The sequence below is a fragment of the Heteronotia binoei genome, unplaced genomic scaffold (genome assembly GCF_032191835.1).
Source record: "Heteronotia binoei isolate CCM8104 ecotype False Entrance Well unplaced genomic scaffold, APGP_CSIRO_Hbin_v1 Chromosome633, whole genome shotgun sequence".
In the NCBI taxonomy this organism is placed as follows: domain Eukaryota; kingdom Metazoa; phylum Chordata; class Lepidosauria; order Squamata; family Gekkonidae; genus Heteronotia; species Heteronotia binoei.
The window spans coordinates 99,578-127,245 of NW_026799980.1; the positions used below are offsets into that span (position 1 = coordinate 99,578).

Below are 27,668 nucleotides of genomic sequence, written 5' to 3' on the forward strand. Positions count from 1 at the left end.
TATTTATTCGATTGGACACCTTCAATGTTATTATCCAAGGCTGTGATCCACACTGGGACCCCATATAAAAGCTGTGGTATCACTTTAGCCTTAAAGATTTTTAGCTGGACTGGGATAAACTGATTGCCTCTGCTGTCAAAGAAGCGCTGGATGGCTGCAACACTAACATTGACTGACTTAATTATACAGTTACGATGATTAGTCCAAAGTGTGTTATATTGAAAATGAATTCCTTGGTATTTGTAGTATTTTACTTGTTCTATCTCTTTGCCGCCTATTGACCATTTAGTTGGTTTCCAAGATTTGGAAAAAACAACAATTTTAGATTTGTCATAGTTCAATAGGAGCTTATTGTTGTTAAGGAAGGTGATATAGGTGATAAATATTTTATTTATTTAAAACGTTTCTGTCACCTTTTGACCCAAACAGGGTCTCCAAGACAGCAAACATAAAAAAAAAATTAAATTAAAATATTTGTCAAGTCAGAAGTTATCTTGGAATGTAACAGGAGTTTTATCAGCAATATTAGTTCACAGCTGCGCAGTTATTCTTCGATATTGGAATTATCTATTCTGTATGTTCTTCATGTACCTTGATGGCGGTGTGCATATTATTAAAAACATTAATGAAGTTTTTTAATTTTTTTAAAAAATCAATATATTGGACTCTTTGAAAAAAGCATTTAAAATAAAGTCTGTATAAAATTATTTGTGGGAGCTCCATGGCGCAGAGTGTTAAAGCTGCAGTACTGCAGTCTGAACTCTCTGCTCATGACCTGAGGTCGATCCCAGCGGAAGCCGGTTTTAGGTAACCGGCTCAAGTTGACTCAGCCTTCCATCCTTCCAAGGTCGATAAAATGAGTCCCCAGCTTGCTGGGGGGAAAGTGTAGATGACTGGGGAAGGCAATGGCAAACCACCCCGTAAAAAGTCTGCCGTGAAAACGCTGTGAAAGCAACGTCACCCCAGAGTCAGAAATGACTGGTGCTTGCACAGGGTACTACCTTTATCTTTTTATAAAATTATTAAATAAGGACATATAATTATAAAAACATGTTCTTTCATGTGTTCTTTCTTAAGAAAAATGTATGAGATTGGGGGGAGGTAACGGATCTTCATGGACAGAAGCCAGTCTTGGAAAGGTGCATTTTCCAGCGTGGACAGCAGTGGATCTGAGGATGTGATGGTGATCTGTTGATATAAAAGGGGGGATACTTTGTGTTTGACATAGAACATAGAGCAGGGGTGGCCAAACTATGGTTTGGGAGCCACATGTGGCTCTCACACATATTGTGTGGCTCTCGAAGCCCCCACCACCCCATCAATCGGAGAAGGCATTTCTCTTTTTAAATCACTTCTCCAAGCCAGCCAGCTTCCTTCCTTCCTTCCTTCCTTCCTTCCTTCCTTCCTTCCTTCCTTCCTTCCTTCCTTCCTTCCTTCCTTCCTTCCTTCCTTCCTTCCTTCCTTCCTTCCTTCCTTCCTTCCTTCCTTCCTTCCTTCCTTCCTTCCTTCCTTCCTTCCTTCGTCTTACAGCTCTCAAAATCTGACATTCGTGTCTTGTGGTTCTCAAACATCTGATGTTTATTCTGTGCAGCTCTTACATTACGTAAGTTTGGCCACCCCTGACAGAGCCATTGTGGTTTAGTGACTGGTGTGATGGACTAGCTATCATCTGGGAGACCCAAGTTCGATTCCCTACTCTGCAGTGAAAGTTTGCTGGGTGACCTTTGGCCAGTCACATATGCTAATCCTCACCTACCTCACAGAGTAGTTACGAGTACAAAGTAGGGGAGAAGAGAATAATGTAAGCCACTTTGCGTGCTCCTTGGGGAGAAAGGCAAGGTATAAATGAAGTTAAATTTTTAAAATAAATATACACAAAGGGGAGGTGCTACATGGTTTGCTAAAAACGACACGTGAGGCAATGAATTGACAGGCATGAAGGGAAGAGAATTAGGAGGTTGCATTTCTGAGACCTTCAGAAGAGCCCAGCTGGATCAGACCTGTGGTCCCTCTAGTCCAGCATCCTGCCTCACACAGTGGCCAGCCAGTTCCTCTGAAGGGCCAACAACAGGGCAGAGAACAAAGCAGGAGTCGAGTGGCACCTTTAAGACCAACAAAGTTTTATTCAGAACGTAAGCTTTTGTGTGCTCTCTAAGCACACTTCATCAGACGAGGGGATCAGGAATTGTGGGCTGAAATACATGCAGTTTGTTGTTTAAGAGCGCAAACTGGCTGTCACACAAAAGCTTACATTCTGAATAAAACTTTGTTGGTCCTGCCAGGAGGCAACATTGAGGGAAAGCCTCAGTCTCTATGCCCCGTCATTGGCTGTCCAGAGGAATTGGTTGGTCACTTAGTGAGACAGAATCCTGGACTAGATGGACCACTGGACTGATCCAGCAGGCCTCTTCTGATGTTCTTAGGAAGGTTTCGGCCTCTATGCCCTGTTATTGGCCCTCCAGAGGAACTGGCTGGCTGCTGTGTGAGACAGAATGCTGGACTAGGTGGACCACTGGTCTGATCCAGCAGGGCTCTCCTGATGTTCTTATGAAGGCCTCGGCCTCTCTGCCCTCTTGTTGGCCCTCCAGAGGAACTGGTTGGCCACTCTGTGAGACAGGATGTTGGACTAGATGGATCACTGGTCCGATCCAGCAGGGCTCTTATGTTCAAGACCTTCTTGATATTGCCTCCTGACGCTGGGATTCAGAAGTTGACTGCCTCTGAACATGGAGGTTCCCTTCAGTCATGGTGGCTAGTAGACACTGATAGTGTCTCCTCCATGAATCTGCCTAATCTCCTTTTAAAGCTGTCGGTGCCTGTGGCCGTCACTACATCCTCTGGCAGCGAATCCCACATTTTAACTATGCTCTGCATAAAGAAGCATTTCTTTTTGTCTACACCGAATAAGAGCAGCAGCGGGATTCTATCAAGAGCTCCTTTGCATATTAGGCCACACCCCCCCCCCCGATGTAGCCAATCCTCCAAGAGCTTACAAACAAGAGCCTTGTAAGCTCTTGGAGGATTGGCTACATTGGGGTGTGTGGCCTAATATGCAAAGGAGCTTCTGGCTAGAATTCCACCCCTGAATAAGAGGATTGGGAATGTTGTGTCTCCACATAAGTTTACAGCATGGCTCAGCAATATGGCAATAACAAAATGAGATTGTAATGCATACTCGCTTTGTAGGTACACCGACTGTCTCTGCATCTGACAAAGTGAGTTTTGGTTCTCAAAAGCTTATACCCTGGAAATCTCGTTGATCTTTTAAGATGCTACCAGGCTCAAATCTTGCATATGTCTGTCTGTCCCCTTTTTTTTAAAAAATGCCTTTTTTAATGGAGTGCTCTCAGGTTCACCCACACACCTGTCAAGTTTCAGGGACATTCCCAACTTGACCCAATCTCTCCCTCCATCCATTGTTAGCTTTCGGAAAGTCCCCGGTTCCCAGCAAGCGCTTCCGAATCTGCCAGACTTGAAGTTGCAGCTTTGTTTAAGCAGCTGGCAGGTTCGGCGGCTGTGCTGGCCTGGTCCACAAGAGAGAGCCTTGTTCTCTTATCTCCCGTACCCCAGTCAACGTGTGGAATGTGATGCGGGAGAAATAGTACCTGATGACTGGTACAAGCAGTACAAGAGAATCTGTGCTCAGGCTAACATTGATGAAAGGGCTGTCCATCTCCTCTCTCACTGTTCTAGCTCTGTTGTCATCATCGTTCTCGTCTTCCTCTGCTCCAGGTCCCGTTGATTGAACCAGTTTAGAAACGTAAGAACATAAGAGAAGCCATGTTGGATCAGAACAATGGCCCCTCCAATCCAACACTCTGTGTCACACAGTGGCCAAAAAACCAGGCACCATCAGGAGGTCCACCAGTGGGGCCAGGACACTAGAAGCCCTCCTACTGTTGCCCTTCCAAGCACCAAGAATACAGAGCATCACTGCCCCAGACAGAGAGTTCCATCAATATGCTGTGGCTAATAGCCACTGATGGACCTCTGCTCCAGATGTTTATCCGATCCCCTCTTGAATCTGTCTATGCTTGCAGCCATCACCATCTCCTGTGGCAGTGAATTCCATGTGTTTATCACCGTTTGGGTGAAGAAGTATTTCCTTTTATCCATTCTAACCCATCTACTCAGCAATTTCATTGAATGTCCACAAGTTCTTGTATTGTGAGAAAGGGAGAAAAGTACTTCTTTCTCTGCTTTCTCTATCCCATGCATAATCTTGTAACCCTCTATCATGTCACCCCTCCATCAACATCTCTCCAAGCTAAAGAGCCCCAAGCATTTTAACCTTTCTTCATAGGGAAAGTGTTCCAACTCTTTAATCATTCAATTCTTTAATCATTCTTATCTGAAAAGCATGATTGTTAATTGTGGGCCTTTTTTTGTAGCAGGAACTCCTTTGCATATTAGGGCACACCTCCCTGATGTAGCCAATCCTCCAAACGCTTACAGGGCTCTTCTTACAGGGCCTACTGTAAGCTCCAGGAGGGTTGGCTACATCAGGGGGTGTGGCCTAATATGCAAAGGAGGTCTTGCTAGAATTCCTTACAGGGCTCTTAGTGCAGGGCCTACTGTAAGCTCTTGGAGGATTGGCTACATCAGGGGTGTGTGGCCTAATATGCAAAGGAGTTCCTGCTACAAAAAAAGCCCTGGTCAATTGCCTATAAGGACATTGTCTACATATCTGCTGGCTGCGTCTTGTAATAAATCAGGGGAAAGTTTCCTAGTAGATTGTGGCTGGTTACTCTTGGGACAGCCAGGCTATCCAAAGATAGTAGGGGCTTGACGAGACCAGTCTGAATCCACACCCCACGCCCACCTTCATTGCTGCTCTTCTATCACTTAGGAAACCGCTGGGAGCTGTACATTGCGGGGCAGTGTTGCTTGGGCAGGTGAATCTGTTGGGCAGATGGTGCCATCCCGCATCAAGGCCGCCCCTTGCCCGGGATGTCACAATCTCCATAATGATAACAATTCTAGAGGAGTAGCTATGTTAGTCTATTGCAGCAAAATCAGAGAGAACTTCCATAGGACTGCCAAAAGTGGCAAAAAAAAACAACCCCTCAAAGGGTTCCATGACAGCCAGTCTCACAAAGAGGCTGGTTGCAAGACCTGTAAATTGAAACTTAATTGTGTGCCAAAATTGTGGAATCTTGCCATGTTCTGATATTTGTTAGCTGGTCAAAGCTTCATTGGAAACGAGAGAAGATAAAAGTACTGCCTCGCTGCTGTGTTTCAAGACTGTTATATAAGACAACTGAATGTTGTGGAACTTTAACCATCACGTGGTCTCCTCAGGAACTGGACCGGGGATTCCCTTTAAGTGGGAAGGACTTTTCTATACATTCCCAGTACTTATTTTTGTCCTTCTTTTGCACTAAGTGTGGGTGTTTGTTTCAGGGTATGACTTGTGTAATAATTTGTATGAGAGTGATAATAGAATATTTGAATTTTTCTTAAGTTACCTTGGAAAATCTTTTCTTTGTGAGGCTGTTTGTCACGGAACCCTTTTGGGGTTTTTTTTTTGCCATTCTCGGCTGTGATTCTCTATTTGGTTTGCATGGCCCTTGAAAGGGCAGCTTCTGGGATAGCTCTCTCAGCCCCACCTACCTCATAGGGTGTCTGTTGTGGGGAGGGAAAGGGAAAGGAGATTGTAAGCTGCTCTGAGATTCAGAGTAAAGGGCGGAGTATAAATGCAATATCATCATCTTCTTCAGCAGTTGCTGTGGTGAGTGGGCAACCCAAACCCCAGGTGGGATGGGTGCAAGTGGCGACAGAGGGAGTCTGCTGGTTTTTTACCACCTCTTGGTTGACGTGGTACCGCTGTGTGTGAGCAGTCAGGGCTGCCCCCCACATCCTGGGGTCCTGGTCGGCTGTGCCTTTTGCCTGTTGGCTAAGACTGCCCCAAACATGGAGATTCTCAGAAGATAACAGAAGTGTAACTTTAAAAAGCCAATAGGGTTCGCTATTATCAGGAATTAATCTGCAGCACCAAGGAGACTCCAAATTGGAAAGAAACCTGGTTGCATCTTGTGACAACGATGCCGGGCAAAATGCATTATTATTTATGGATCTATTTATTTTTATCGTCTGCAGCATAAGCCGCATCTCCTTGTCTGGCTCTGAAACCCCAGCTGGAGCTTCTGGGCTGCAGCCCAAGCAAAACAAAACTTGAGGGCATGTCGAACCAAGCTGCTCGTTCTCGTGATGTCGGAATGTGCCTGACGCAAGGAGGCACTGGCATTTGGGGCGGGAGGAAGATGTCCACCCCTCGCTTCCCTTTGCACATTCTGCGTTTGTGACTCGCAGCCGGGCGGTTCGTAGGGATGAGATTTCTCGGCTGTCATCAAGGAATTGCAGCAGAAAGAGCTGAGGCGGGGACAATGTTCCCTCTAAGCTGTGGAGTCTTGTGAGCAAAAAGTCTACTTTGTGAACTACTAGCATTAAAGTTGTGAGGTACTTCATAAATTAGTGTGCTCTGGGGCCATTTTTCCTGAGTTGAGACAAAAATGTGTGAGCTTGTGACACAGCCGGGCCTAGCAGGGCCTTCTGCTGGCTGCCACCACTCTGGTAAGGGCCCAGAGCACCCAACCACCCATGTATCTTCCTTATTAATAGATACCGCCTAATTGTGACCAAGGAGATGTGAGGACCCAAGGAGTATAAGAACAACAGTTTATTTACAGTGCTTGAAGAATAAGTAGGTGACAAAGATTTAGTGCTAAAGCGAATATGAAAACAGTAAAGGTTGGCGCAAAGAAACAAAAGCCCTGACGCGTTTAACGATACAGTCTCTGCTCTAATAACCAACACTCACCCCTTGCCTTGGATGAGGGATCTTTCCCCTGCTACAAGCTCTCTAGGCTACAGCCTATCTCTAGCTCAGCCTTCCAGGAAAAGAACGCACCCTGCCTGGGCTTGGCCCTTTTATATTCTCCTCCTAGGCCTCACCCCTCTCTGGGATAGTTTCCCTCCAAAACCTTGCCACCCAATCGGGGACAGAAGGTATCCTGGGAAATGTAGGCTCTTTTGTAACTCCTTAGGCAGGCTTCTCTGGGCCTGCAGGGCTTGCTAGGCCCAGGATCATGACAGAGCTGGATGCTAAAAAATTATGAGCTAGCTCACACTAACTCAGCTTAGAGGGAACACTGGGGGAGGGGAGGATAATGTTGCCTAAATAGGATGGTTACGTTCACAGCTTTTTTTTTTTGATAGCAGGAACTCCTTTGCATATTAGGCCACACACCCCTGGTTCTCCTGGAGCTTACAGTAGGCCTTGTACTAAGAGCCCTGTAAGCTCTTGGAGGATGGGCTACATCAGGGGTGTGTGGCCTAATATGCAAAGGAGTTCCTGCTACAAAAAAAGCCCTGGTTATGTCTCACCAGCAGTCTGTATGGGTCTAGCAGCCTGTGACCGCCAAAAGTAACCACTGAATTTCATAGGATTATCCCAGGAAGATTCAGGTTTCTCAGTGTGAGCTATGGGGCAGTGCAGTGGCCTTATCTCAGGAGCTCAGCCTCACCACCCCCCCAAAGTCTGATTTTGCCCTTGCATGGTGCACAGCTATATGAGTCATCCCTCAGCCATCCTAACCCCCATTGCCCCTAGCTCCTGTGCCCCCCTTAGTACCCCGCTCCTGGGTGGCAAATCCCATTTGCAGCTCAAGTTGGCATTACAGGTGTGCGTTTGGGTATTTCCGATCCAAAACTGTGCCCAAAATTCCCTGTTTAGTTTCAGATCAGATATTGCCAATCTGAAACTCCACAGGGGGTTTCAGACTCTGTTTTAGACTGGAAATACAATAATAATAATACTTTTTATTTATATCCTGCCCTCCCCGCCGAAGCAGGCTCAGGGCGGCAAATATGCAAATGCACGTCATCGTTTGCATGGCGTTGAGAGCTTCTTTTGTGTGTTGCTGGCTCCTTCACTTTGCTGGCATTTGAGCTTTGGAACTTGGTATATCCATGTTTGCGCTGATCAACACTGGCAACTCTGCAGCTATTTTGCTTGAATTTGGAGTGGAGAGGAAATGTGTGAAACGTTTCTCTGGAACATGTACCAGGCAATGTTCCCTCTAAGCTGCAGAGTCTCGTGAGCAAAAATTCTACTTTGTGAGCTACTAGCGTTAAAGTTGTGAGCTCCTGCATAAATTATTATGCTCTGGGGTCATCCTTCCTGAGCTAAGGCAAAAAATGTGTAAGCTGGAGGCTAAAAATCTGTGAGCTGGCTCACGCTAACTCAGTTTCGAGGGAACACTGGTACCAGGATACTACCTATGTATGTGTTTCTCACCATGCATTTAGGACCACCCGAAGGCTAGGAAGTGATGATGAGGGAAGGAGTAGGATCCCAGATACAAATGTTTGACGGTTAAGCTTACCAAACTGTATAGTAAGACAGAAATCATTCTTGCTTACTCAGATGATTCAAGTAGATGTTCACAAATCTTTACGAACCTCACAAGGACATGTTTCGGGATGTGTCCAGCCCTGTAGTTTGGATCCCACCTAGATTTCTGCAGGTCCAGAGATGAGAGGGCGATTTTTGTCATTCACCCCATCCCACAGGAGATCTGATTTTCTGCTAAGCTATTGTTGGGGGGGGGGGGAGGTCCCCCATCTCCTAGGGACGCCATTTCAGCACATGTTTTGGGCTGCCCAAAACATCATCATGACAGGCTCCAAGCCTATGTACTCTTGTGTCTGGTAGAGGAAACAGGACTTTTTTTGTAGAAGAAGCCCAGCAGGAGCTCATTTGCATATTAGGACACACACCCTGACTCCAAGCCAACTGGAACTGTGTTCCTGTGCCTTCCTGCTAAAAAAAAAAAACAAAAACCCTGAGAGGAAATATTTGAAAAATGAGTTTGAAATGTGTAAGTATAAGAAAACCTTTAACGTATTGGCCGGGCGTATTCTGCATGTTTGCCATGTATTTATTTATTTTGGTAGATTTATATTCTGCCCTTTCCCATAACGGGCTCAGGGTGGATTACAGACATAATAAAAAACAGTTAAAATCCAACAATAAAACAGCACAGCTCAATAAAATATAACGGAGGCAGAGTGGGCAAATTTTGCAGATTAAAACATAAATTGTGCTGTGCATACACAGAACTTTTAATAGTTGCAGAACTGAAAATCTTAAAAAACCTAATGGGTGTGCCTGCGCGTGCATGGTTTTCTTTAAAAACCAAGCTTATAGTCCACATGGTTGAGAAGTGTCAGCCGTGCCAGTCACATCTCAAAAGCCTGAAAAGAATAAGCAGTGACCCAAGTAGGCTGGCTTAGTAAATGCCTCTGGTTGCTGTGAGAAATAGGTTGCTGAACTAGATAGAGGTTTACAAGATAATGCATAGGATGGAGAAAGTAGAGAAAGAAGTACTTTTCTCCCTTTCTCACAATACAAGAACTCGTGGGCACTCAATCAAATTGCTCCGCAGTCGGGTTAGAACGGATAAAAGGAAGTACTTCTTCACCCAAAGGGTGATTAACATGTGGAATTCACTGCCACAGGAGGTGGTGGCGGCCGCAAGCATGGCCACCTTCAAGAGGAGGTTAGATAAAAATATGGAGCAGAGGTCCATCAGTGGCTATTAGCTGTGTGTGTGGGTGTATATGTGTGGGTGTGTGTGTATATATATATATATATTTGGCCGCTGTGTGACACAGAATGTTGGACTGGATGGGCCATTGGCCTGATCTAACATGGCTTCTCTTATGTTCTTATGGACCCTTGTACTTCACAGGACATCTTACGGTTAAAGCTCTTGGCTTGCATGCAGAATGACATGAGTTCTGTCTGGAGTCCCCTGCCCAAGAGCTGTAGAGCCACTTCCTAAATCCACATAAGCAGGCTTTCTTGGAAAGACAACTTGCCTGTTATTACCAGCTTCCCTTAAGTAACTGTGGTTAGAACAGAACCCTGTGGTAGACAGCTAATGCGGAAAGGGGTTTCTGAAGCTGGGCAGGAGATTGGGCTTTGGGACCTGTGTTTGAATTCCGGCTTGGGTTACAGATTCAGAGGATGGCTTCAGCTGAGCCACAAGTCGCTCAGCCCCAGTTCTCCAGCCGGCATAGTGGAAATAAGAGCAGCTGCAAATGGCGGTATTGATACTTGTTCCTGAGCAGGGGTGGAATTCTAGCAGGAGCTCCTTTGCATATTAAGCCACACACCCCTGATGTAGCCAATCCTCCAAGAGCTTACAAAAAAGAACCTTTTAAGCTCTTGGAGGATTGGCTACATCAGTGGTGTGTGGCCTAATATGCAAAGGAGCTCCTGCTAGAATTCCACCCCTGCCCCTGAGCTCGTGGTCTACATGTAGGTTAATTTAGGAGGAGACATGTAGGAGATTGGGCTTTGGGACCTGTGTTTGAATTCCGGCTTGGGTTACAGATTCAGAGGATGGCTTCAGCTGAGCCACAAGTCGCTCAGCCCCAGTTCTCCAGCCGGCATAGTGGAAATAAGAGCAGCTGAAAATGACAGTATTGATACTTGTTCCTGAGCAGGGGTGGAATTCTAGCAGGAGCTCCTTTGCATATTAAGCCACACACCCCTGATGTAGCCAATCCTCCAAGAGCTTACAAAAAAGAACCTTGTAAGCTCTTGGAGGATTGGCTACATCAGTGGTGTGTGGCCTAATATGCAAAGGAGCTCCTGCTAGAATTCCACCCCTGCCCCTGAGCTCGTGGTCTACATGTAGGTTAATTTAACAAAAATACCCAACAACTTGATATTAAAGAAAATGGCACGCGTTATTTTAAAAACCCGTCTTCTTTTGCAGGCCTTAAAGTATTCCTTTCAGACGCATGACCGGCTGTGCTTTGTCATGGAGTATGCCAACGGAGGGGAGGTAAGAGCCACGTCTCTCTCTGTCAAGCGTTCTTGTGCGTTCGGCGTTTGACCTCCGTGTACTATTTTAGCGGCTCCCGAGTGCTTGGAGCGTGTCGTAGCGGGCCTCGGTGGCAGGACACGCGCTTCCCGTGAAGAGGGTCCCTAGTTCAATCCCCTGGCATCTCTGTTTGACAGCATATCGGGTAGCAAGGCCAGGGGAAGTCCCGGGACCCCTGGAGAGCCACTGCTAGTCAATATGTGGCAGTCCCGGTGGCCTGACTTGATCTAAGACGACTTTTGATGAGAAAGACAGGTGAAAGTCTCTTGAGGTGTAATCGCGGCTGCAGTCCTTGTGTGCTTGCCCACTGTGAATTAGGAACCTTTGACTTGGAGGGAAACGTGTTCCGGATTACATAGAAAGATGGATTATCGTTTCTGTGTGACTGAGGGAAAGGCGAATATTCGTCCTTTGTTCCATGGCATTGTGAGTCAGCTTAAAAAGAGAGGGGAATCTGGCTTCCTGTCCTTCCAAAATGACACAGTGTTGTCTTCCCGGTGCAAACTGAGAGACTTATGGGAGTAGGGGATAGTAGACACCCCTTCCTCATGCATAGCTTGACATGCGCACTGAAATTCCAGAGAGTTCCTTGGTACACCCTGGATTAGCAAGAGGGAACAAAACACACTGATGAAAAGCCAGCAGTGCGTTCTTTTCTGCCAGACTAGCTTGATCCCATCCGATCTAGGAAGCTATGAAGGGATTGCCCTGGTTGTCTAGGGTTGCTATGCAGAGGAAAGCAATGGCAAACTTGCCTTTGTTTCTTTCTCACCTTGCAAACTCTACAGGGTTGGCATAAGTCCAGGTGTAACTTGATGGCACTCTCCGCCACCAGTTTTCAAAGGCCCCAACCTGAGTGACCTAGATTTGCCCAATTTCATCAGATCTCAGAAGCTAAGCAGGGTCAACCCTGGTTAGTACTTGGATGGGAGACCACCGAAGAAGCCCAGGGTTGCTACGCAGAGGCAGCAGTGGCAAACCACCCCTATTTGTCTCTTGCCTTGAAAATCCTAATCGGTGTTCCCTCTAAGCTGAGTCAGTGTGCGCTAGCTCGCAAGTTTTTTAGCCTCCGGCTCACACATTATTGTCTTAGGATGGCCCCAGAGCACGCTGATTGATGCAGGAGCTCACCACTTCAATGCCAGGAGCTCACGAAGCAGAATTTCTGCTCACAAGGCTCCACAGCTTCGAGGGAACATTGGTCATCATAAGTCGGCTGCAGTTGGATGTCTTTTTACGCACACACTATTTTCTGGTTCATGGCTTATAATGTAGGGAGCTGGGAGGGGAAGTTTAACAAGGAACTAGTTAGGAAGTAAATCTGTTCCTCCATTTTGCTTTGTGAGTAGTTTGGGGCATGGTCTGGGTTTGCATTTTGAGTTCAGGGAGAGAAATGGCAAAGCCTAATCTTGCTTACATACGAGACTTCCGTATGCCAAAAATGAGCCCTAAGACAAACTATGGTAAGAGGTGAAGAAGATACTTTTTTTTTTTTGCCACTGTGTGACACAGAGTGTTGGACTGGATGGGCCATTGGCCTGATCCAACATGGCTTCTCTTATGTTCTTATGTGTGACACAGAATGTTGGACTGGATGGGCCATTGGCCTGATCCAACAGGGCTTCTCTTATGTTCTTATGTGTGACACAGAATGTTGGACTGGATGGGCCATTGGCCTGATCCAACAGGGCTTCTCTTATGTTCTTATGTGACACAGAGTGTTGGACTGGATGGGCCATTGGCCTGATCCAATATGGCTTCTCTTATGTTCTTAAGTGTGACACAGAGTGTTGGACTGGATGGGCCATTGGCCTGATCCAACATGACTGTTCTTATGTTCTTACTCTGTGGGCAGCAGAGAACTCTACTTGGGAGCATGTGGACTTAAGAACATAAGAGAAGCCATGTTGGATCAGGCCAATGGCCCATCCTGTCCAACACTGTGTCACACAGTGGCCAATATATGTATGTGTATACACACACACACACACACACACACATATATATACTGTGGCTAATAGCCACTGGTGGACCTCTGCTCCATATTTTTATCCAATCCCCTCTTAAAGCTGGCTATGCTTGTAGTTGCCACCACCTCCTGTGGCAGTGAATTCCACATGTTAATCAACCTTTGGGTGAAGAAGTTGAGGCAGCCCCTGGTTGACTTGTTTAAATTTACCACTCACACCAAGATGTGAAGCTAGCAAGTTTTGTTTCTTTGCAGCTGTTCTTCCACCTATCACGGGAGCGTGTCTTTTCTGAAGACCGGGCCCGTTTTTATGGAGCTGAGATTGTATCAGCACTGGATTACCTGCATTCAGAGAAGAATGTGGTCTACAGGGACTTAAAGGTATGTATAGGGGTGCTGGCTTTCCAGAAGGTAGCCCGGTGTGGTTTTGTCTAAAATTCCATCCGTGAGGCTTGTGTTGCTAAATCTCTTTAGAGCCTGGAAAGAATAACGGTGTTTTGATTGGTGATTTTGCTCAACTCTCTGTATTATGGCGACTTCTAGAGATGCCTGCAATAAAGTGGATTCTGGTTCGGGGATACTTACGCCAAGATGGATTTTTGTTAATCTTGAAATTGTCACGAGACCCTTTGTTGGTTTGGCTGCAGAGGAATGAATGGTGATCCTTCTGGCCTGAACACCATGGAATTTGTTTCAGCACAATCTACTGGAGTAAAATAAGACCCCATGAGTCCCCACATGCACTAAAAACAGTGATGGAGGCGTGGCTTTTTTTTATAGCAGGAACTCCTTTGCATATTAGGCCACACACCCCTGATGTAGCCAATCCTCCAAGAGCTTACAGGGCTCTTAGTACAGGGCCTACTGTAAGCTCCAGGAGGATTGGCTACATGAGAGAGGTGTGGCCTAATATGCAAAGGAGGTCCTGCTGCAAGAGAAGGCCTGGATGAGGGTAAACATTACAAAGTACCTAGCTAGATTTAGACCCTCCCTGTTTTCACTGGAAGGCCATCTGATTAACATTCCATAGAACTGGTGTAAGTGACTCAGTATGGGAAAATGTATGTGGTGTGGGGGGGCGGGGGTTGATCAAAAGAATCGCTCCACTTGAGACAGGCTCTAGGTGTTGTGAAAACTCTGACTTCTTCTGCAAAAACCAGGTATCTGTTGTTGTTGGACAGACTGGATGATGTTTCGCCACCCTGAGATATATTGAAATCTGGCCTGAGGTTGAGAATATCATTTTTTTCATCACCTGCCTGGAGTCTTAGCAAGAAAAGCAGACTGCAAATAAACTAAATTAAGAAACACCTCCCAAATACAACTTGCTGTCTTCATTACCGTCCACAAGCTGGGTACACAATAAAACCAGTGAAGTGTTCATACTACAGACCACTTTCACCATTATTGTACAGTCTTACTACACATAGAACAGAGTTAAAGCTAACATACAACTTGTACGCTAGAACTTAGACTGATTCACCACTAGGCTTGTTCTGGCATTGGAGCTCTTTTTCCCCTGACGCTTCCATCTGATTTTGCACAAGCTGCCTTGCTGCAATGACTTGGCTCGCCCCTTTCCCACGGCAAGCAAGATCCTCTGAAAACCGGTTTCTGCTTGCCATGGGAAAGAGGTGGGGCAAGTCACAGCAATGGGGCAGCTTGTGTGAAATCAAAGGGAAGCGTCGGGGGGGGGGGGGGAGGCGGAAAGAGCTCCGACTCCAGAACAAGCCTAGTGGGGAATTGCTCTTACTCTACCCAAATTCTTATGGCAGAGGAGAGAATTTTGGCAGCTTGTACAGTAACTCTCTGATTAATTCCAGCCAGTCACATTTCAACAACTTTCTGATCCTTAAAGAAGAAGACTGCAGATTTATACCCCGCCCTTCTCTCTGAATCAGACTCAGAGCAATTTGCAATCTCCTATATCTTGTCCCCCCACAACAGACACCCTGTGAGGTGGGTGGGGCTGAGAGAGCTCTCCCAGAAGCTGCCCTTTCAAGAGAGAGCCCTTTCAAGAGAGCTGTGGCTGACCCAAGGCCATTCCAGCAGCTGCAAGTGGAGGAATGGGGAATCAAATCCGGTTCTCCCAGATAAGAGTCCACACACTTAACCACTACACCAAACTGACTTTCGCCCCATTTCCCTTAATGGGTTCCAATAAACGCAAATGCGCTGGCCTGTAAAATTTACACTGAAACAGTGCACATGCCAGTGTTTCAATCGAATCATCCAAATGGGGACAAAATCTGTAATTAGCTGGAATCTTCTTATATCTTGCAATCAAAATAGCTGGTTTGTATGTGTGTGGGGGGAGGTTCATGCAATTGTCGGACTAAACTGCTGGGGAGGGAAGAGGTGTTTTCTTCTGAGTGTCAGAACAGCTTAAATAGGAGGAAGGTTTCTTAAACTGAAGGAAGGCTCCTTGGATTGACCCAGATCTTCTTCGGGGTCTCTGTGCTTCACACTCATGGGATAGAGCGCCTGCGCCGATCCCTGAATCGGTACCTGAAAAGCCCTGGATTTTTCTGCGCTCGGCGCCAATGGGCATACACAGGCGTCCCAGTATGCATGCTCACCGGCACCAGCGTGGGGATCCCACCAGTTCCTTTCTGACCGCTGCGCGGAGAGGTTTACCTTTCGTGTCCCCAATCGGTGAGATATCAGTTTTTGCCTTTATTCGTTGTATATAGCCCGTTTGTTGTTTTCTTAGTTAGATAGATAGATAGTTAGTAAAAAAAAAAAAGAAAGAAAAAAGTTTTGTGTGTGTGTTTGTTGGACTGCCCTTTGGGGCCTTCCCCCCCCCCCCGTTTGTTTTCCCCCCAAAATTTTTTTCCCCTCAGAGGACTCTGAGTGGGTTTTTTGGCGATTGGCGTCTATGGAAAGATGGGGTTTTTTCAAACGCTGCCGCTCTTGTGGGAAGAAGATTGCCCCCCCAGATGGCCATTCTCTGTGTCTTCTCTGCTTGGGTGAAGCGCACCGCGTGGAGTCCTGCCCACACTGTCTCCGCTTCTCCAAGCAAACGCGGAAGAACCGGGCGGTGCGGCTTTTGGCAGCTTTAACTGAGTCGGCACTCCGCCCTCAGAAATTGGCATCGGGCCCATCGGCATCGACCATGGCAGACACCTCGGCCCCGTCAGTCACATCGGCCGATGTGACCCCGATCGTGACCGAAATGCCGATCGAGCAAGGCTCCTCCACAAAACGATCCCACGAGGGATCAGTGGACACGCCCGCCAAGAAGCGTCGGGATGACTCAGGGACCCGAACATCTGCTCCGAAGAAGGCCAAGTCCAAGGAGAAGCGGGAGAGGCCCCGCACTCCATTGCCTTCTCATGGCATTTCGGCACCGATGTCCTCTGCTCCGCCGAGGAAGATCCTGGCGTCCCCGTGCCACAGCCCATCGGCATCGAGAAGCAGTACTCAACAGCCCCGTCTCTCGATGTCTGAGCATGAGATCGACCTCACCCAGCGATCCTCGTCATCCGGGTTGCGGCGTCACAGTGGGAGCGGTTCAATCTCAGAAGTGGAGGCTTCGGCGCCGATGGACCCGTCTCCCCCGATGGAGCCCAGGGCAGACGGGAGCTAGAGCCCTCCATGGCACCACGCCGTTTCCCACCGCTACCATCGTGGGAGCAGCATCAGTGGCCGCCCACCTATCCGTATCCCTACCCTCCTTACCAGTGGTATCCACCAAGGGAGTTTGCGGAGTGGGATCAACAGTCAGAGGCATCCTGCATGTCGAGGCTGTCGCACCATTCCCAAAGGCCATCGGTATCGATCCCTCCGGAAAGGCGCACCACCCCAGCGGCTGAGACTCGTTGGCGACCATCGACGTCAATCCGCTCGCCGATTCGGGAATCGACGCCGATCCTCTCTGAGCACTCCGTACACCAGGAGTCTTCTTCATCGGACTCAGAGAGCGGTACCGACGCCCAGGAAGGTGCTTTGGAGCCTTCACCAGGTTCCCAAACGGCCAAAGATTTTCCTATTTTGCCATTGGAGGATCTGAAGTCCTATGGCGACCTGGTGAAGAGGATGGCAACCTCCCTCTCCCTGCCTGTGACGCAACCACAACCTGTCGTGGATGATAATGTCTTTGACATTATGCAAAGGGACACATCCACAGCAATCGCTTTGCCGGTCACCAAAGTGATTCTGCAGGCAGTCAAGGAGCCCGGGAAGAAACCATCTTCGACTCCAGTGTCATCCAGAAGGCTGGACCACATGTACAGGGTCCAGGAGACAGGGGCTGAGTTCCTTTTCACCCATCCGAAACCGAACTCAGTGGTCGTCTCGTCTTCCTCCAAGGCACGAAAGGTCCACTCATCCCCACCTGACAAGGAGGGAAAAAAGCTGGACAATATGGGAAGGAAGGTCTACTCCACAGGGGCCCTAGGAGTAAAGGTATCTAACTATGCGGCTTGCATGGCTAGATACCAATACTCCGTATGGGAACAACTCACCCCTCTCCTTTCTTCCCTGAGCGAGGACAAAAAGGCTGCTGCCAGGAAGCTGCAGAAAGAAGGCTTTGCTGTCGCCAAGCAACAATTGGCTGCAGCAAAGCACATGGTGGACATGTCGGCAAAGGCCATCACGTCCGCTGTGTGCATTTGTCGGCACTCCTGGCTAAGGTCAACAGCCCTGCAGCAGGACACTAGGGCTTTTGTTGAGGACTTGCCCTTTGAGGGGGATGGCCTTTTTAGCACTACCACGGACAGTGCACTGCAAGAAATAGGCAAGAGCCTGAAGACCTCCAGGAACCTGGGTGTGCAGGCCACCTCCAGGGCTCCCAAGGCGAAGCAGTGGCACAAACCATGGGCCAAGAAGCCTTACCAAAAGTTCTCGCCCGAACAGCAATGGCGACCTCGCTCCACCCAGCCTGACAGATTATCGTACTCAGGCAACAACAGGAACCGCTATGGCTCTCAGGCCACTGGCAAATCCAAGGGTGCTCGCTCTCAGAAGCAGGGCCTTTGACTTTCTTGTGGCACGCGTCATCGCCCCTACTGGCTCAACAGCTATCCGCCTCCGCCCTTTCCTGCCTGCCTGGGAGTTGATCTCTACAGACAGGTGGGCTTTGTCCATCAAACAAGAGGGCTACAAAATAGAGTTTGATCAGATTCCGAACCAATCCGTGGTGATCACCACTCCCCCTTCCCCACCTCTGCTGGCGGAGGTGAACAACCTCCTACAGAAACAAGCCATAGAGAGAGTTCCAATGGAAGCAAGGACGGGAGGTTTTTACTCTCGCTACTTCCTGGTCCCCAAGAGGGACGGGGGCTTAAGACCAATTATGGATCTTCGGAATCTGAACAAATTTATTCTGTACCAGAAGTTCAGAATGTCCACGCTGCAAACAATCCTGCCCCTCATCAATCAAGGGGACTGGATGGCGACCCTGGACCTCAAGGCTGCCTACTTCCATGTCAGCATCCATCCGGTGTTCAGGCGTTTCCTCCGGTTTGCAGTGGGTTCCCAACACTTCCAGTTCAAAGCCCTTCCATTCGGCCTATCCACTGCACCTCGGGTGTTTACAAAGATGATGAGCGTTGTGGCTGCCCATCTCCGTCTCCAGGGAGTTGTCGTTTTTCCATACATCGATGACTGGCTCCTTGTGGCGAAGTGGAGGGAAAGTTTGTCAACGCACATTGCCATCACTCTACATCTTCTCGACACCTTGGGGTTGCAGGTCAATTTGGAGAAATCTCACCTTACTCCGTCGAGGACAGTGCAGTTCATAGGGGCTTTGCTGGATACAAATCAGCATCGTGCATACCTGCCTCCGCAGAGAGCAGAGGACACTGTCGGTCTGGTACGACTGCTACAGAGGCGAAAGTGGGGCACAGCACAGCAGCTTCAACGGATGCTGGGGCTGATGGCGGCGACGACAAGCGTGCTACTTTTTGCGAAACTGAGGATGAGAGGCCTACAGTTGTGGTTTCTTCGCCAGTTTCGCCCACTCAGAGACTCACCTCAAAAGAGGTTCATCATCCCATCCGGGACTCTCCAGAAGCTATAGTGGTGGGGGTCAGAGAACAACATCTGCCAGGGAGCTCGCTTCCATCTCCCACCTTCTACTGTGACTATCACCACAGATGCTTCCTTGTGGGGTTGGGGGGCCCACATGGAAGGCCTGTGTGGGGGGGGCTTGTGGCCGCCAAATCTGACTCAGTTCCATATAAACTATCTAGAACTGCTGGCAGTTCATTTTGCCCTACGCTCTTTCCGCCCCTTAGTGGCGGGGAAGACTGTAGCGCTACTTACGGACAATACCACTGCCCTGTGCTACATCAACAGGCAGGGTGGGACAGTGTCTCGTCGGGCTCTGCGCATTGACAATGGATCTCTGGTTGGAGTGTCTCCAATACGACATCTTCGTGAAGGCGGCACACCTTCTGGGGGTCCTCAACATTCAGGCAGACTCCCTCAGCAGGGGTGGGGCTTCCCTGCACGAGTGGGGACTGCAGTGGCGTTTTCTAAAGCCTGTATTCCAGCTTTGGGGGTACCCGCAGCTGGATGTCTTCTCCACGGCCGAGAACAAGAAATGCCCCATGTTCTGTTCCAGAGGGGGAGCGGATCCAGCCTCTCTGGGAGATGGGCTCCTGCTTCCTTGGGAGGGCCGGTTCCTCTACATGTTCCCGCCTCTGCCATTGTTGACGAAGGTGGTCAACAAAATAGCAAGGGAGAGACCATGCTGCATCCTGGTGACTCCCTGGTGGCCTCGCCAGAACTGGTTCTCGATCCTGCTCCAACTGTCGAGGGGAGTCTTCTACCAGTTCCCGGCAGAACCGGACCTTCTGTCAGCCCAGGGCGGGTATGTATTCCATCACAACGTGCCCCATCTGAAGCTGACAGCGTGGTTCATCGACCAGTAGGGTTCTCTGACAGGGTCCAGCACGTCCTTATGAACAGCAGAAAACTGTCCACCCGTGCTTCCTATGACAGGAAGTGGCGGAGATTCACTAAGTTCTTAGTTGACCCTTCAGTCTCACCTAGCTGGGTGGGGTTGTCGGCAGTTTTTGATTTTTTGTTATCCCTAGTGGATGCGGGCCTGGTTTTCTCTTCCATCAAGGTGTATTTGGCAGCAATATCTGCTTTCCATGATCAGGTGGAGTGGTACTCTTTTTTCGCACACCCTCAGTCCAAGAAGTTTTTGAAGAGGTTGTTTAGGCTGCATCCACCATCAAGATCGCCCCCACAGTTGTGGGACTTGACGTTAGTGCTGGACAAACTAACTCATCGCCCTTTTGAGCCGATGGCCACGTGCTCTTTGCAGCTGCTGTCATGGAAGACTGCATTTTTGGTTGCCATCACATCAGTGCGTCGTGTTGGGGAGCTGACGGCGATGTGTTGTGATTATCCTTATCTTGTTTTTCGAGAGGCTGGGGTTTCCCTGGCTCCGGACATTAGTTTTCTTCCGAAGGTGGTCTCTCAGTTCCACCTCAATTTAGAAGTTTGGTTGCCCACTTTTTACCCTAGCCCTTCCTTGGACGAGGAACGTAGGTTGCATGCTTTGGACATTAAGCGTGCTTTGCTGTTTTATTTGAACCGTTCAAAGAATTTTCGCAAGGACAAGCAGCTTTTTGTTTCGTATGCTGCTGCCAAGCTAGGTTCCAGGATTTCGTCTCAGAGGCTCTCAAAATGGCTCACTGAGACGATTAAACTCTGTTATTTGTTGGCAAAGAAGCCGTTACCTGGACCTGTTCGTGGACACTCCACCAGAGCGATGGCCACGTTAGTGGCGTTCCTGAGAGGCGTGTCCCTTACTGACGTCTGCAAGGCTGCCACCTGGTCTTCTCCGCATGCCTTCATGAAGGACTACACGCTGGACGTGCATGCTCAGCAGAGGACTCAGTTGGGTCTGCAGTGTTGCAAGCTGTTTCTTCCGGTTGACCGTCTTCCTGCCTCCAGGTATGTCTTGCTTGCTAGTCTCCCATGAGTGTGAAGCACAGAGACCACGAAGAAGATAGACAGGTTGCTTACCTGTAACTGTAGATCTTCGAGTGGTCATCTGTGCATTCACACTTCCCGCCCTCCTTCCCCACTGCTGACGGTCTCCCTCCAGTAGGGCCTTCCAGCGGTCAGGAAGGAACTGGCGGGATCCCCGTGCTGGTGCCGGTGAGCATGCATACTGGGATGCCTGCGTATGCCCATTGGCGCCGAGCGCAGAAAAATCCCGGGCTTTTCAGGTACCGATTCGGGGATCGGCGCAGGCGCTCTATCCCATGAGTGTGAATGCACAGATGACCACTCGAAGATCTACAGTTACAGGTAAGCAACCTGTCTTTCTGCCCTGTTTAACTTGAGGAGGGGTCTTGGCTCGGTGGATGAGCCTCTACTTGGCATGCAGAAGGTCCCAAGTCAAATCCCCGAAACTAGAAGCATTCGACTAACTTTGACCAGAACCAGAGCCTTTTTGGGCCTAGCCTAGTGGGATGCTGTCCCAGCTTGAGATCCGGGCCTTGCAAGATCTGTTACCAGGGCCATAGCCATCAGAGGGGGCACAAATGGGGGGCACCCAATGGGGGAGGGTGCCTCAGAGTCTATAGGGGGCATTGCCCCTGTGCCCCGCCCCTGTTGGCTACAGCCTTGTCCATTACAGTTTCACAGGGCCTGCAAAACAGAGCTGTTCCACTAGGCCTATAAGTAAAGCTTCTGATGGATGAGACTGACAGCTCTATCTGATTGGGCCCTTTGTCACCTCTTTTCCTGCCTCTCTCCAGTTTTGAGAGCCGGTTTGGTGTAGTGATTAAGTGCGCGGACTCTTATCTGGGAGAACCAGGTATGATTCCCCACTCCTCCACTTGCAGCTGCTGCAATGGCCTTGGTCAGCCATAGCTCTTGCAGAGCTGTCCTGAAAAGGGCAGCTTATGGGAGAGCTCTCTCAGCCCCATCCACCTCGCAGGGTGTCTGTTGTGGAGGAAGAAGATAAAGGAGATTGTAAGCCGCTCTGAGACTCTGATTCAGAGAAAAGCGCAGGGTATAAATCTACAGTCTTCTTTTTCTTCTTCATGCAACCATATCTTCCCAGATAGGCTTTAATTGTATTGTTTTGTGTCATTTGTTGTTATGACTAGTATTTTAAGAATTGTTTAAATTCATTTACGGTGGTTATTATGAAAATATTGTTACTTGTCCTGCATGGTGGTAGGGGAGGGTGAGTCAGTAAATAATAAATAAATACAAAGAGGTGAAACTACTTGGTTAACATGAAAGGAGACATAACTTCAGCAGCAGGACAGTGGGGAGAAGGGGGGGGGGCATTCTAAGAAAGCATAGAGAGTGACTGTTTCAAACACACGCTCGAGATTTCTGCGTCATCCGTCCAGCGATGAGCCGCCTTCTTTAATGCGATTTTAAATTTTTATTTATTTTTTTAAGTTGGAAAACTTGATGCTGGACAAGGACGGGCACATAAAGATAACGGATTTCGGGTTGTGCAAAGAAGGGATCAAGGACGGAGCGACGATGAAGACTTTCTGCGGCACGCCGGAGTATCTCGCGCCGGAGGTACATTGATTTTCGGTCGCCTTGCGCAGCTGCAGTTGAACTAAACGGAGATTGTGAAATGCTCTGAGACTCTTCGGAGTGGAGGGCGGGATATAAATCCAATATCTTCATCTACCTCACAGGGTGTCTGTTGTGTGGGGGGGGGGAAGGGAAAGGAGATTGTGAGCCGCTCTGAGACTCTTCGGAGTGGAGGGCAGGATATAAATCCAATATCTTCATCTACCTCACAGGGTGTCTGTTGTGGGGGAGGGGAAGGTAAAGGAGATTGTGAGCCGCTCTGAGACTCTTCGGAGTGGAGGGCGGGATATAAATCCAATCTCTTCATCTACCTCACAGGGTGTCTGTTGTGGGGGAGGGGAAGGTAAAGGAGATTGTGAGCCGCTCTGAGACTCTTTGGAGTGGAGGGTAGGATATAAATCCAATATCTTCATCTACCTCACAGGGTGTCTGTTGTGGGGGAGGGGAAGGTAAAGGAGATTGTGAGCTGCTCTGAGACTCTTTGGAGTGGAGGGTAGGATATAAATCCAATATCTTCATCTACCTCACAGGGTGTCTGTTGTGGGGGAGGGGAAGGTAAAGGAGATTGTGAGGTGCTCTGAGACTCGGGGGGACCCACGGGGGAAAATTTTCGTGCACACGGGGTGATGACATCACCCAGAGGGGACATCATCACATCAGTCACTGAAGTGCTGTTGTTTCTCGGCGCTGAGGGGTGGGGGAATCCTTCCGGCCCTCAGCACCAAGAAACAACAAGCGGTGCTTTCAGGCTTCAGCGTTCTCCGAGCTCGGGGACAGCTCGGTGGCTCAGGGACAGCCCGAGCAAGCAGGGGGGGCGCCTGCCCTGCGCCCCTGTTGGGAGCTGGCACCTAGGCAATTGCCTACTCCCATGTGCCGGCCCTGGCTTTGAGACTCCTTGAGATCGATATATAAAGCGGTGTATAAAAACCAGCTCTTCTTCTTTTTCTCCTTAATAGTTTTCTGAATCTTGTTATGCCGTGTTCCGTCCCTAACTTCTCATTACCCGGCTTGTTGTGTGGTTTTGCAGCATCTCCAACCAATAGCCCCAAAGGCCTCCGGTGATGGCTTAGCATTCAAACCATCCGGACGGCATGTGAGCCAATGTCCCTGAGTACATGAAGTCACCCAGCCTGGGGAAAGGGGGGGGGGGGGTAAGGGAGAGATAGAGAGAAAGAAGTGGGGCTTACCGCCCTGTCATCTGTTTGTAATTGGAGCTGGGCCTGTGAGCCTGTTTGTACAGTTGCCGCATAGTTGTTTTAGGGCCATGCAGGAATTTGGTACATAGACGGCAGCGGCTGCCCAGCACGGCCTTTGATGTGTCGGAGGCATCATCGGTCACCGGGGTGTTTACAGCTGCTGCACCTTCCCTTGTAAATTCCACCCTCGCAGCTGTTTGGGAGCTCTTGGCTCTCTACCTGACAGAGCTGCTTATTTTTAAGTCGAAATGACCTTTTTCTCCTCTGACCTTCTATTCACCCTACCTTGTGCCGTAAATCACGGCTGGATGAGAACCCTTAAATGCCAGTATTGAGGCAGAGAGAGAAAGAGACAGAGATAAAAAGTATTCCTTACTTCTTCTTTTTGCTATTTTTTTTACTGTCAAGACACAGCTGACATAAGGAGAGACTTGCTGGATCAGACCAGTGGTCCATCTAGTCCAGCATGCTGTCTCACACAGCGGACAACCAGTTCCTCTGGAGGGACAACAACGGGGCATTGAGGCCTTCCCCTGATAAGCATTAAGGCCTTCCCCATCAAAAGGGCCCTGATGGATCAGACCAGTGGTCCATCTAGTCCAGCATCATGCTTCAGTTGTTTGCCCTCCAGTTCCTCTGGAGGGCAAACAACAGGGCACAGAGGCCTTCATAAGAACTTAAAAAGAGCTCTGCTAGATCAGACCAGTGGCCCATCTAGTCCAGCATCCTGTCTCACACAGTGGCCATCCAGTTCATCTGGAGGGCCAACAACAGACATAGAAACCAAGACCTTCATAAGAACATCACAAGAGTCCTGCTGGATCAGACCAGTGGTCCATCTAGTCCAGCATCCTGTCTCACACAGTGGCCATCCAGTTCATCTAGAGGGCCAACAACAGACATAGAAACCAAGACCTTCATAAGAACATCACAGGAGTCCTGCTGGATCAGACCAGTGGTCCATCTAGTCCAGCATCCTGTCTCACACAGTGGCCAACCAGTCCCTCTGGAGGGCCAACAACAGGGCAGAGAGGCTGAGGCCTTCATTAGAAGAGCCCTGCTGGATCAGACCAGGGGTCCATCTACTCCACCATCCTGTCTCACACAGTGGCCAACCAGTCCCTCTGGAGGGCCAACAACAGGGCAGAGAGGCCGAGGCCTTCATTAGAAGAGCCCTGCTGGATCAGACCAGGGGTCCATCTACTCCAGCATCCTGTCTCACACAGTGGCCAGCCAGTTCCTCTGGAAGGTCAACAACAGGGCATAGAGGCCGAGGCCTTCATTAGAACATCAGAAAAGCCCTGCTGGATCACACCAGTGGCCCATCTAGTACAGCATTCTGTCTCACACAGTGGCCCACCAGTTCGTCTGGAGGACCTACAGGGCATAGAGGCTGAGGCCTTTCCCTGATGTTGCCCTCCTGGCTGTGGGATTCAGAGGTTTAGTGCCTCTGAATGTGGAGGTTCCCCTCAGTGACTAGTTAATATCAATAGACTTCTCCTCCATGGCTGGTTACCATCGATAGACTTATCTTCCATGAACCTGTCCTATGGTGACCCCATAGGATTTTCAAGGCAAGAGACATTTAGAGGTGATTTGCCATTGCCTGCATCCACGTCATGACCCTGATATTCTTGGAGGTCTCCCAGCCGGATAGTAGCCATCACTGACTCTGCTTAGCTTCCAATTTCTGACACGATCAAGCTAGCCTGCGTTATCCAGGTCAGGCTTTCTTATGCCTGATTCTGATGTGTTCGTATCAGGATTTTTGATACGAAGCACCCTTTCTTGTTGGTGTAGAGTCCAGTCACGCCTTAGACACCAACAAGATCTTTTTTGGGGCGGGGGAGGGGTAAGTGGGTTCTAGATCAAATTGAGCCTGAACTCTTCCCTAAAAGCTGAAACGTCTAAACTGAGGCTATTGTGCATTACAAGAAGACAAGAGTCACTGGAAAAGGCAATAATGCTAGGAAAAGTAGAAGGCATCTGGAAAAGAGGAAAATCCAACAGGAGATGAATTGATCTTATAAAGCAGTGGTGGCCAAACTGTGGCTCTTTCACACAAACTGTGTGGCTCTTGAAGCCTCCACCACCCCATCGGCTGCTTTGGAGAAGGCGTTGCTCTCTTGAAATCCAGTGGCTTGGAGAATGCCTTTAAAGTTGCTTTCTTTCACCTTTCCCTTCCCCATCTATTTCCTTCCTTCCTTCCGTCCTCAAACATCTGACGTTTATGTGGCTTAAGCAAGTTTGGCCACCGCTGCTATAAAGAAAGCCACATCCCACAGTTTGCAAGACCTAAGCAAGGCAGTTAATGACAGGATGTTTTGGAGGACATTGGTTCATCGGGTCACCATAAGTCGGATGTGATTTGATGGCGCAATGCACTCAGAGCTTTCAAGAGTCCTCTGTCTGTTGGATACTTGACAAAGGGAGCTTTGACTTTAAAAAGCTTATGCCCCAAAATCTTGTTGGACTCTTAAAGTGCTACTGGAACAGAAACGCAGGGCTTTTTTTTTTGTGTAGCAGGAACTCCTGTGCATATTAGGCCACACACCCCGATGTAGCCAGTCCTCCAAGAGCTTACAGTAGACCCTCTCAGTACAGGGGCTGACATCTGGCCCCTGTGGAAGGGGAACGGAAGACATACGACGCTTTGTGTGAGGCTAAGCAGGTCTTGGACTGGTTAGCCTTTAGATTACCGTATTTTTCGCATCATAAGGCGCTCCAGACGATAGGACACACCTTCCTCCTGGGGGGCGATCCGCTGCCTCCGATCCCGGCACTTTCCCCACGCCTGCCTGCCTGGCTCCAGCTCTGACGCTTACAGCAAGCGCCAGGATCACTCCCTCTGCCCTCTGATCCCGGCGCTTGCTGTAAGCATCAGAGCTGAAGCCAGGCAGGCAGGCAGGGAGGAAGCACGCTGCCCTCTCCACAGCTGGCACTCGCAAAGCACTGGGTTTGCAGAGGGGGTGGGTGCTTCCTCCGTGCCTGCCTGCCTGGCTTCAGCTCTGATGCTTATAGCAAGCGCCGGGATCGGAGGGCAGAGGGAGTGATCCTGGCGCTTGCTGTAAGCATCAGAGCTGGAGCCAGGCAGGCAGGCACGGAGGAAGCGCCGGGATCGGAGGCAGCAGATCCCCCCCCCCCCCGGAAGGAAGGTACCAGTACCTTCGCTCCATAAGACGCACACCCTTTCCCCCCCACTTTTTTTTGGAGGGGGAAGTGCATCTTATGGTGCGAAAAATATGGTAACTGTATGCAGACTCCCCTGAAACTGAATGTTAAGGAAACAGCAAAAAAGCAGGAGGGGGCTGCTGTCTCCTTCACCGATTCCCCACTAGCCTTATGTCGCTCTCACGCTTCTCTTCTCTGCGGGGCTTCCGTTGGATTTCACACTATCTGCCCTGGGGTTGCAGCTCACTTCTCCTTTCTCGCATGGCAAACAGAAACCAGTTTTAGAGAATCTTGTGAAATCCAACAGAGGCCCCGCGGGGAAAAGGAGTGGGAGAGTGGCATAAGGCTAGCGGGGAATAGTTCCTCCTCTGGTTGCAGGCCTCTCGGAAGCTTCTGTTTGGATTCTGTGGAAAGCAGGATGTGAAATTTAGGTAGGGTCCAGAGCTGATCCAATGAGGCTGTTTAAGGGAGGGACAGTGGCTCAGTGGTAGAGCATCTGCTTGGTAAGCAGAAGGTCCCAGGTTCAATCCCTGGCATCTCCAAAAAAGGGTCCAGGCAAATAGGCATGAAAAATCTCAGCTTGGGACCCTAGAGACCCACTGCCCGTCTGAGTAGACAGTACTGACTTTGATGGACCGAGGGTCTGATTCAGTAGAAGGCAGCTTCATATGTTCATGTGTATGTTCTCAGCAGAAGCAACATTTGATGGTGTTGTGAAGAGAAGACTTCACAACAGCAGCTTTCAATCCTGTTATCACCTCTTACGCCACCGTACTTGCTAAGAACGACTCTGATAGCTACTATGGGCAGGTGGTTGAGCCAACATTCGTGTTGGGATTTAGTCACATTACTGGTTCCATTCCTGAAGCTTCCTTATAGGTAGTGGGCGTGGGTTTCCAGTGG

At 49.0% G+C, this 27,668-nt stretch overlaps 1 protein-coding gene across 1 annotated transcript in view; it reads left to right on the forward strand.

Annotated features, from left to right (window-relative positions):
* The window catches only part of LOC132590480 (RAC-alpha serine/threonine-protein kinase-like), a 130,366-nt gene that overhangs the window by 98,595 nt on the left and 4,103 nt on the right, over positions 1–27,668 (forward strand). Inside the window, exons 7-9 of the mRNA XM_060263389.1 lie at positions 10,791–10,859; positions 13,123–13,248; positions 22,252–22,380. Coding sequence (XP_060119372.1) covers positions 10,791–10,859; positions 13,123–13,248; positions 22,252–22,380 — 324 coding nt within the window. The remainder of the gene's footprint in view (positions 1–10,790; positions 10,860–13,122; positions 13,249–22,251; positions 22,381–27,668) is intronic.